The 12,033-nt window shown below is 35.3% G+C and overlaps 1 protein-coding gene across 1 annotated transcript in view; it reads right to left on the bottom strand.

Annotated features, from left to right (window-relative positions):
* Nucleotides 1-898: 898 nt before the first annotated feature.
* sdad1 (SDA1 domain containing 1) overlaps nucleotides 899-12,033 on the bottom strand; it is a 48,939-nt gene continuing 37,804 nt past the window's right edge. The window contains exons 19-22 of the mRNA XM_028802308.2: nucleotides 10,995-11,179; nucleotides 3,597-3,681; nucleotides 3,325-3,486; nucleotides 899-1,303 (exon numbers count right to left, since the gene is read on the bottom strand). Coding sequence (XP_028658141.2) covers nucleotides 1,253-1,303; nucleotides 3,325-3,486; nucleotides 3,597-3,681; nucleotides 10,995-11,179 — 483 coding nt within the window. The 3' untranslated portion in view covers nucleotides 899-1,252. The remainder of the gene's footprint in view (nucleotides 1,304-3,324; nucleotides 3,487-3,596; nucleotides 3,682-10,994; nucleotides 11,180-12,033) is intronic.

Here is a 12,033-nt window from a genome sequence, read left to right as displayed (position 1 = left end):
GTTTGCTCCTTTGAAGAGGAAGATATGTTTGCATTCTTTTAATTGTGAGACTGAACTGTCATCTCTGTCTTGTCATGCAGCACAGTTTAAACTTTTGAAAAAGAGACAAATGTTTGTTTGCAGTGTTTGAATGACGTTCCTGTCTCTCTACAACCTCCTGTGTTTCTGCGCAAATCTGTGACCCAAGCATGACAATATAAAAATAACCATATAAACATATGGTTTCTACTTCGCGGATTTTCTTATTTCGCGGGTGGCTCTGGAACGCAACCCCCGCGATGGAGGAGGGATTACTGTATATCACTTTCATACCATGCATAGTACTATGCAAAGCTTAACTAACCAACAGAGTTTGGTGATGAAGTGAAATCTATTATAGGAACAAGTAGCATTAAGTAGGATAAGTTAAATTAATTTACCTCTGAATAGGCAAGTTGGATGTCTTCCTTAACAGAAACGTCACCAAATTATTACAATCGTTACAGTAATTTTTATGCACAAACACCATTTCACCCATTTTTGGAAAATGCATTTCTTGGTAAAGTAACACAGAAAGATGGATCCTCTGATAGTAGCAATGCATGGAGAGCTGGAGGCAGCCGTCAATGATAGAGATATTTGCTACAGTGTAGACTCCAGCATAATAATCTATCGATTTTTTTGATGTCGAGTCCCCAGCTGAATGTTACATTAAGAAACACACAACCAACTGGGGAGTAAACTTAGTTACTGGTGCTATAGAGAAGTAATGCTGCTTGCTGTGGTATTAATGCTTCCCTACTTAACATTTAAAAATAATTCTAAAATACTGAGATTTTAAAATCAATCTGTAGATATAAGCACTTCAGTTAGCACAATTTGTTAAAACAAATAAAACCAAACCTGGAAGAACTGGATAATAATAATAAATTTTATTTTCTGACACTGATTTATAACTGATATACTGTTATTTAACTGAACTGTATACTAAGCAAACTTTTATAGAATAGTATAACTATGCATTAAGAAAATATTTCCTTTTCAATTTGAAAATATTAGAGTAGTCCGAGATAATTTCCCAGCAAATATTGTACACAGTTGTACAGCATTATGATCTCTTTATAATAATTACACACAACATATATGTTAGAAGTGTAAGCATACCCTGTTACCAGGGTAAGTATGAGGGCTTCTTAAATGGAAGTCTTAAAAATGACATTTTCCTCAATGTTTTTGGAGTTGAAGAAAAAAGTTGTTCCTAAACGTGTACACATTATTTCATCATCATCTTTTTCTTTTTCAGAAGAGCATCACGGAGAGCAACCTAAGAGGGAAAAAAAAAAAGAAGAATGAAATTAATAGAAAACCTTAGTAAAACACTACAGGGACAGATGAGCATTTAACTAAATTGACTTGAACTTGATGTAGCATTGGATGACTTACTGATTTGTCATTTACTCACTGTAATACTAAAAATATCTAAATATTAAAAAGCAAACTTTTTTTAACTCCATTATATTTCGTATTATAAAAATATCACCGTAGTACGGTACAGAATGAAAGCTTTAAATCACTTTTTTTTTTTTTTTACATTTTATTCAGCTCTGCTTTTTAGTCTATCCTAAGGTCAGGTTAAGGGCAGGAGAAGAAATCACAACATTTTGTCACAGGACACTAACATGTGAAGTTTCAAGTGGCCTGTCACGTAATATGTATGTCTTTAAATTCTTTTAAGAAGTGAGAGTAGGAAGCACCACAGAAAACACAGAGAACACAGTGAAAGCTGCAATCTCTAGAAAGATTTTACTACAGTTCAGAATTACACTTATGAAATATATTAAGAAGCAAGGCAGCATTCAACAACAATTCACATGGTTTAAAATGAAATGCAACTATGTCTAAGTATTGTTGTCCTAAGGGCGAACAGTCCAAACAGAAACCACAAGGTTTCTGTGTCAGCTGGCTACCACTAACTGGCTGACTCCTGAGCAAATCACATTACCTTTTTTTTCTTAATCAATAGACATACCAATTTATTCCAATTACTTCTTGTGGACTTTTTTATTTTTCCAACATACCCCAACTCAATTACTTTGTGACGACAACAGACAAATACTTACAATTGAAGCTTTAGTCTTGTGAGGTTTGGTTTACAATTGCTTTTGTATGCAAAACTCTTATACTACAACAAGCTAGTCAAGGTTAACTGGGCATATTACAAAGTAAAAACAATGAAAATTAGGAACTTTTAAAACATATACACATGTGTATACTGAACAGTAGATTTTTGAATATTTTTATTCAAGAAAAATGCTATATTCTATAAAGACTGCTAAAAAAATGTTCCTGCTTCCCTCTAACTATACTGGGGGGCTTCATATTGGAAAAATAAATGCTACAAAACCTGCAAAAGACAAACATATCTATTTTCTATTGGCAAAAGATGCATAGTAATAGTTAATTTTAAATTCACTTCACTTTTGATCCTCTTGTCCTCATGACAGTTATGGTGGCAAAGTGCCAAGTTTGGCAGAGCAAACCTGTCTTCAGCAGCACTTTTCTGCTACAACTGGGGAATAATTACCAACGTGGCCAGGTGAGCCAAAAGATATAATCTTTTCAATTTGGATGGGCTCATTTTCCTGCCAGTGTTCTGTACTTGCTACTAGCAGTGGTGCCTAAGGGCATTCTAACTACATGTCCAAGCCACCAGGAAATAACTCCCTCAATCCACTAAGCACCAGTTGTTCTTTAAGGTTGCTCTGTACTGCTGAGCTCCTCATCCCATCATGCAGAGTGAGACCAACAACCCTGAGCAAGAAGCTCTCTTATGGTGTGCATATGATAGGTTTAACACTGTTACCTCCTGTTATCTTTGTATGTTTGCTACTATCTCTGTACTTTATTGCTATTTGATTTTATCATTCTTTCTCTTTGTTTTTATTTTATTGTGGTTTAATTTCATTGAAGGTGACCTTCAGTGTTAAGAAAGGTGCATATTAAATAAAATTTATTATTATTATTATTATTATTATTAACCATAGTCAGATGACATGACCTAAGAAAATTCAAAAATCACTGGCAAATGCATGCAGGTTGGGTGATAACAGCAGCCTAGACAGATTCAGCCAGAAAAAGCTGCCTGGATATAGTGCCATTTTGATGACAAACAAGAGTGGATTAAAATGAATTAAAAACCAGAATAAAAATAGGTGAGGGTGTTTGTTAAATTTAAAAAGATTTAATTAACTGTAATCTTTATATTTACTAATAGAAAGTTATTCAAACACTGCATGCTTAATAGGATATAAACATATAATAAGATACGATTAAAATTGAGTTTACCTGTTTTTCTCTAAATGATCTTTTGTTTTTACTTCTAATATTTTGGCTATATCTCATCATCATAAAATTCTTTTTCTTTTTCTTCTCTTTGTTGGTGGTGCTAGCAAATGGATTCAATCTAGTGTGCTTTTTAGCAAACTCTTTCCGGTCACTTCTTCCAGACTAAACAAACACACAAAGAGAAGCAAATGTAGACATTAAAATTCTGGTATTTAATAATGGCACATTAACACTAAAATTAAAAAAAAAAATAGTTACAATAAAGCAGTTACCATGGCTGTCGCTAAGCGTGTTTCCTTGTCACTTTTAGGTTTCTTATACAGATGCTCTATGTTTCTTAGACTAAGCAGTTCCCCCCTGGGGTTTAAATGAAAAAAAAAAAAAAAAGTTAATGTGTACAAACTTATGATTATAACAAGACACATTATTAAAGATGCACACAAATTTTATTTATACAAATGCCCTTATATAAAAAGTAAATGTATTACAATATAGTATATTATATACATACATATATACATACATACATACATACATACATAGTGCCATGTAAAAGTTTGGGCACCCCTCTGAAGTTGCATGATAATTTGCTCTGTCTTCATAAGAGAAGATCACAGCAATATTCCATTTTTTTACTAGAGAAATGCAGACAATGAGATGTTTAGTAGACTAAAATTCTCAGTGTAGCATTATTGAGTTGTATGGAATAAAATAAAATGTAAAAAAATGGGATGTGCAAAAGTCTGGGCAGCTTTATAACTGCATTAATTCGAAGGCCTATAGTCATTTAATGCTGACAGACTGCTGCATAAAATTGCTTTGATTAGCTCATTAAACCTTAAACTACAAAGACAGATGCAACCAATCATGAAAAAGGTTATTTAACATAGGTAATTGCTAGTTGTGCTTGTCCTTGGTTCTCTCTTAGAGAATGGCAACATCTGAACCTCTAAAGAACTCTCTACTGACCTAAAAACTAAGATAATTCATTGCTATGAATTAGAAGAAGGGTACAAGAAATTATCACAAAGGTTTGGACTGTCTGTCTCCACAGTCAGAGATATAGTTAGAAAATGGAAGGCCACAGGAACAGTCCTTGTGAAGGAAAGATGTGGTAGGCCAAGAAACATATCTGAAAGGCACAGCTGAAGGCTGGTTAGAATGGTCACAAACAAACCACAGACCATCTCCAGAGAGCTACAAGAACATCTGGCTGGTGATGGTGTTATTGTACCTCGTTCCAAAGTCCAGCACACTTTGCACCAGGAACAGCTCGGTGGAAGGGTGATGCGCAAAAACCTTTTCTGAGTACTCGCCAGAAGAAGAGTTGCATGAGGTATACAAATGCACATCTGGACAAGCCAGAAACATTTTGGAAAAAAATACTGTTGACAGATGAGACTATGCATAGCGAAAAAAACACATAGCATTCCAGAAGAACTTGCCTACTATAAAATTTGGTGGAGGGTTCATTATGTTATGGGGCTGTGTGGCTAGCACAGGTACTGGAAACCTTGTTAAACTTGAGCACGAAAGCAGAAGCGAACTGTCCGAACTGAAAGAGATGATCGCTACACAGAAAGAGATGATCGCTACACTGGCCACTGCCATGGTTACGGCCATGAATGAGCTTAAGAAAGATAACACAAATGATCTTAAGAAGGTGGCCACTGAGCTCAAGAAGGATAACAAAGATAAGGAAACGCGTCTATTTAAACGTTTCGACGTGAACTTTAAAGGCATGTTGGAGAAATTAGTGGAACACATTGAAGAAACTAATTCCAAACTGAAAAGGCTTGATGATCATATTAATGACGTTTCAGATCAGCTGGAAGACGTTAAGCAGGGACTCACGGCTCGAGTGGAAACAGAGGAACAAATGGCATCTAACGCCGATGAAAAAGCCACAGCTGCGAACTCGGAATACAAAAAACTTGGAGACAGACTTGCAGCCCTGGAGGATGGGTGCAGAAGAAATAATATAAGAATTGAGGGTATACCTGAGAAACGAGAAAGCTCAAGCCCAGTGAAATTTGCAGTAGAATTACTGTCTAAAATAATTGGAGATGACTTTAAACTTGACAATGAGATAGCTACGGCTTATCGCACAAAGATACCAAGCGCCTTTAAACCTAGGTCTTTTATTGTCCGCTTCGAACGACTAAGATGTAAGCTTGATGTGATGGCACTTCTCAGACACAAGCAAGAGATTATATTCGAAAATAATCTTATTCGTATTTTTCCCGACTTCTCACCATCAACAGCTGCAAAACGCAGATCCTACAACGACATTAAAAGGATGCTACGGGAAGCCGATATCAAATACAGCCTCTTGTATCCTGCCAAACTGAAAGTGGAAGTTCAAGATGGACATTATATTTTCTTCAGCAAAGAAGAAGCTGAAAAAGAATTAAAGAAGCTGTTTCCGACACTTTTTTGAAAGTTAATTAAAATTAAAGAGCCGTATTCTATCAAGGCACGGGAAGGACCTATGATCTGATCGCTGGATCCATGTTTAAAGAGACTGGTATTATAATTATACATCCCTTATTTTCTTTATTTTTTTTTTTTATCTGGACTTTATATGTTATATGTTTATGTTTTAATCAGAGTTATAGAGTTATAGACGTGAGTGTGAAAATGTGGAAGTGATTAAAGTAGGATTCGTTTTATTTATTTATTTATTTATTTATTTATTTTATTATTTATTTATTTTTTTTATTTTACTATACCTTAAAGTAGACTGTTTAACTTCATACCCTTGGTTTAATGCTTGTTCTACTATTTATACAATTACCATTATACTATTACAGTATGAATTACCAGGTTTATCCTAGACTAGTTTTTAAAATCATTCCCAGGGTTGTTTTTTTTTTTTTTTTTAATCTTAATAACTTAAAAGCGCTGAAGATTATTTCAAGCTTAAATATTGTTAATGAGAACATTTTCGGCAGATAGTATTAAGGATTTAACTGTAAAAGATATCTCTGTTTTAATTCTGTAACGCCGCTGCAGGGTGGGGTTTGTTTTGTTTTGGACGTGCTCTGTCTCTTCGTATGTCAGAGGACTGGAACATCGCGAAGTGGGGTCTAGCCTCATGTGGGGAGGCAAAATGGGGGGGGGTGGGGGGATAAAGGGGGGAGAGAAGGAGAGCAGGTTATATCTAATCTATTCTTATAATCCTTATAATTATAAATATCAATGCAACAACAGGCTAACATGCAACAACTCATGGGGAATCTTGAAACTAAGATTAAAACTGCCATATTACCAATTAAAACTATAAATGACATTAAAAACTCAGAATCAATGTCTCCATGATGGGACAGTTAACTTTGTGAGCTGGAATGTTAAAGGCCTGAATCACGAATTAAAGAGAAAGAAAGTATGCTCTCACCTAACAGGCTTAAACGCTAAAATAGTATTTCTACAGGAGACCCACTTACTAACCAAGGATCAGTTCAGATTACAAAAAGACTGGACTGGCCAAATGTTCCATTCTAGCTTTATAAAGAAAACTAGAGGGGTGGGAATTCTCATACATAGAACAGTTCCATTTGTAGCATCAGAGGTAGTGTCGGACCCTGAAGGGAGGTATGTGATGGTCATGGGCAACTTATATAACAGTAAAATGATTTTGATAAATGTTTATGCACCCAATGTTGATGATAAGGAATTCATGCAAAATCTATTTGCATCCATTCCCAATGTGAACACTCATAAAATTATAATGGCTGGGGACTTTGTGTTTTAAATCCACTCTTAGATAGGACTCCTGTGACAGGGGGGACGACATCTAATACTGCAAAGATAATTACACAGTTTTTAAATGATCACAACTTATCAGACCCCTGGAGGTTTCTTAACCCAAACTCAAGAACATATTCGTTCTACTCACCAGTGCATTATAGCTACTCAAGAATTGATTATTTTTTTATAGATAATAATTTCCTGCCTACAATTAAATCATGCAAATATGACACAATTGTTATCTCTGACCATGCCCCTCTAGTCTTGGAGCTAAAATCAATAAGCCCCTCATACTCACCTCGCAGATGGCGTCTTAACCCTCTTTTATTGGCAGACAAGAACTGCACAGAATTTATATCCAAACAAATCAGCTTCTTCCTAGAGACAAACACGTCCACAGAGGTTTCTGCAGGAACACTCTGGGAAACTCTAAAGGCCTTCTTAAGAGGCCAGATTATTTCATATCTTTCCCATAGAAATAAATTAGAAACCAAGAAAGTGTCAGAGCTAAGAAATGAAATTACTAGAATAGATGAAGAACAAGCCAGGCGTCCAAGTGAAGCTCTTCACAGGAAAAGGCAGGCCCTGCATACAGAACTTAACATCTTAACAACTAAAGAAACTGAACAACTTATTTATAAGTCTAGACAGCATTACTATGAACACGGAGAAAAAGCTAATAAGCTTTTAGCTCAACAAATTCATAAACAAGAAGTTCACAATGCAATACCAGTAATCACCAACAAGAATGGAGAAGAAATCATCGACCATAATAAAATAATGCACACATTTAGAGATTACTATAAGTCTTTATATTCCACTGAGCCCAAAGAAGACAGCACGCAATCTAATGCATTTCTGGATAATTCACAAATACCACAAATAGATGCTTTAAGTGCTGAGGAACTGGATAAACCTCTAACGCTAACAGAATTACTAGACGCTATAAAGTCACTACAAAGCGGGAAATCATCAGGCCCTGATGGTTACCCCGTAGAGTTTTATAAGAAATTCTCCACTCAGCTAGCTCCACTCTTATTGGTAACATTTACAGAAGCTAAAGACCACCAAATACTACCTCAAACATTTCGACAAGCATTAATCACCGTCTTTCCTAAACAAAATAAGGACTTGTTACAATGTGCATCATATAGACCAATTTCACTCCTGAATAATGATGTTAAGATACTCTCAAAAATCCTAGCTAGAAGGATGGAGAAAGTGCTGCCCTCGGTAATATCACAAGATCAAACTGGATTTATTAAAAGGCCGACATCTATCTTCAAATCTCCGACGCTTGTTTAATGTTATATATTCACCAGCAAAATCAAACACCCCAGAGATATTACTATCATTAGACGCAGAAAAGGCATTTGACATGATCGAATGGAATTACCTTTTCACTGCATTGGAGAAATTTGGGTTTGGCCCGAATATTTGTGCTTGGATTAAACTACTGTATACCAGTCCAGAAGCTTCAGTTTGTATTAATAAAATTTGCTCAGACTACTTTAAACTAGAACGTGGTACCAGACAAGGATGTCCCTTGTCGCCACTGTTGTTTGCAATCGCTATTGAACCACTGGCGGTTCACTGCCAAAATTCTTATCGGATAAAGGGGATTGTCAGAGAAGGACTGGAACAGAAAATTTCTCTATATGCAGATGATATGGTCTTATATATATCGGACCCAGAAAACACTGTCCCTGCTGTTTTAACAGCACTAACAGAATTTCAAAAGATATCTGGTCTTAGAATTAATCTGAATAAAAGTATACTCTTTCCAGTGAACTCACAAGTATATAATATTAAATTAGACACCCTACCTTTTACCATAGCAGATCAGTTTAAATACCTAGGGGTAAATATCACAAGTAAACATAAAGCTCTTTATCAACAAAATTTTGGCGTCTGTATGGAAAAAATTAAGCAAGACTTGCATAGATGGTCAACCCTTCATCTCACTCTAGCCGGAAGAATTAACATTGTTAAGATGAATATCCTTCCTAAACTTCTCTTTTTATTTCAAAATATTTCAATATATATCAATAAATCATTTTTTAAACAGTTAGATTCAATAATAACCTCATTCATTTGGAACTCAAAACACCCACGTATCCGAAGAGCGACCCTACAAAGACCTCAGGCAGAAGGTGGCATGGCTTTACCTAATTTTCAGTTTTATTACTGGGCAGCAAACATACAAGCCATAAAAACCTGGACACAAATAAATGCACATACACAGACTTGGTCTGCAATAGAAGTAAAATCCTGTAGTACTTCTTTATATTCCCTGCTCTGCTCTCCAATAAATGAAAGTTATCGCAAATATACTAATAACCCAATTGTGCTTTACTCACTCAGAATATGGAACCAAATTAGGAAGCATTTTAAGATGGAAAATCTTTTATCAGTGGCACCTCTGCAAGGGAACCACCTCTTTCAACCTTCGCAAGTATATCCAGTTTTTAATACCTGGAAAAGTTTTGGGATTAAAATGCTCAGAGATCTTTATATAGACAACATATTTACATCTTTTGAACAATTACAATTTAACCTCCCAGCTACACATTTCTTTTACTATCTTCAAATTAGAAATTTTGTTAAACAGAAATTGCCCGATTTCCCCCACCTTGCACCCTCCACAATGCTGGAAAAAATACTGCTCAATTCCGAGGAAACAAACACTATTTCCGCAATATATAAAATCTTATTAGAGTCCCTACCTTTCAAAGATCCAAGAGGACATTGGGAAGAAGATCTCTTAATCAATATATCAGAAAAGGAGTGGAAGGTAGCAAAGCAGAGAATTCACTCGAGTTCTATATGCGCAAAGCATAGAATTATTCAACTAAAAATTATATATCGAGCTCATCTGTCTCGCTTAAAACTGTCCAAAATGTTTCCAGGCCAGGATCCGACGTGCGAGCGCTGCAACCAAGCTCCTGCCTCACTGGGTCACATGTTCTGGGCCTGCACCAAACTAACATCATTTTGGACAAAAATTTTTAAGTGCCTCTCAGACAGCCTTAGTATCACAATCCCTCCTAACCCACTAACAGCTGTGTTTGGTGTCCTTCCAGATGGACTTGAATTGGAGAAGGACAAGCAAACGGTGATTGCATTCACTACACTCTTGGCACGCAGACTTATTTTGTTAAATTGGAAGAATCCTAATTCTCCTCTTATAAGTCAGTGGGAAACCGATGTTTTATATTATTTGAAATTGGAAAAAATCAAATTTTCAGTTAGAGGATCTGTACAAATTTTTTTCAAAACTTGGCAGGATTTAATCAATATTATTTTAGAATAAGAGAATTAACTATTATTGCATTTAACTCCCTTCTCCATCTCTTATTTATATAGATATTTACTTCTCCCCTTCTTTTGTCTAATGTTGCCTTATTAAAAAGCTTAAAGAAATTTTCCTTTAGCTAAGCTCTCCTTCTCAGGGGTGGGGTTTGATTTGTTTTCAAATTTGTTGGGTTATAAATTGATCTGTTTGTATGGAATGATTACAATGAAAATTAATAAAATAAAAATATTAAAAAAAACAAAAAAAAAACTTGAGGGCCACATGAATTCTTCCCAGTGTAAGCAGATTCTTGGCAAGAATGTTCAAGAGTCAGTTACAAAGCTGAAGTTATGGCGGGGTTGGATTTTTCAGCATGACCATGATCCAAAGCACCATTCAAAATCTACCAAGGAATTCATGCAGAGAATACCCGAGTGAACCCGATTAACGCACAATTAAAATACAAGTGTTTAGAAGCATCAGGGTTATGGTAATCTTCTTTAAATGGATTAATGTAAAATGCAGTATGAAAAAAAAAAAAAAAAAAATTCAAGTATTTAACAAAAATTCAAATATTTCTATAATATTTTCCAATATTTTAAATATTGCTAAATGAGCAAATTACCTGCTCTCATCATCACTGTCCACATTCTTGCGTTTCTGTGCTTTTCCTGGGGCAGAATTGAAGTCTTTGGCCATCTGCGCAAGGCGAATTTTCTTGAAATCCTCCTGGGTTAGCAGCCTGCTAGTGCTGACCACAGCTGCTTTAGCTTTCTTCTCCTCTGCTGGCATTGAATTTAGGTTTTCACTCTGAAACATATAATTGGCTAAGACTGAAATAAATGAACATAGAAAATAAGCTAAGCATGTCTTTGACTATATATTTTGAAGATGAGAACTTATTAATAATGATAATGATGAGCACTGTAAGTAATGAATAAGATTGGAAAATGACACTGGAGAATATGTGAAACTTACCGGTAATAATCTGATTATATATATTTACATGTATTTTTTATACTTATTTCATATATTTTTATACTTCTTACATATTTTTTATACTTAAATGTATAGTTTTGTATGATACTTTTGATGCACCTTCAGAGCATTTAACTTTACACTCTTGAACACTTACAGTGGTGTGAAAAACTATTTGCCCCCTTCCTGATTTCTTATTCTTTTGCATGTTTGTCACACAAAATGTTTCTGATCATCAAACACATTTAACCATTAGTCAAATATAACACAAGTAAACACAAAATGCAGTTTTTAAATGATGGTTTTTATTATTTAGGGAGAAAAAAAATCCAAACCTACATGGCCCTGTGTGAAAAAGTAATTGCCCCCTTGTTAAAAAATAACCTAACTGTGGTGTATCACACCTGAGTTCAATTTCCGTAGCCACCCCCAGGCCTGATTACTGCCACACCTGTTTCAATCAAGAAATCACTTAAATAGGAGCTGCCTGACACAGAGAAGTAGACCAAAAGCACCTCAAAAGCTAGACATCATGCCAAGATCCAAAGAAATTCAGGAACAAATGAGAACAGAAGTAATTGAGATCTATCAGTCTGGTAAAGGTTATAAAGCCATTTTTAAAGCTTTGGGACTCCAGCGAACCACAGTGAGAGCCATTATCCACAAATGGCAAAAACATGGAACAG

This window comes from Erpetoichthys calabaricus, chromosome 5, assembly GCF_900747795.2.
Source record: "Erpetoichthys calabaricus chromosome 5, fErpCal1.3, whole genome shotgun sequence".
Classification (NCBI taxonomy): Eukaryota; Metazoa; Chordata; class Cladistia; order Polypteriformes; family Polypteridae; genus Erpetoichthys; species Erpetoichthys calabaricus.
This window is presented reverse-complemented; position numbering and strand designations above follow the sequence as displayed.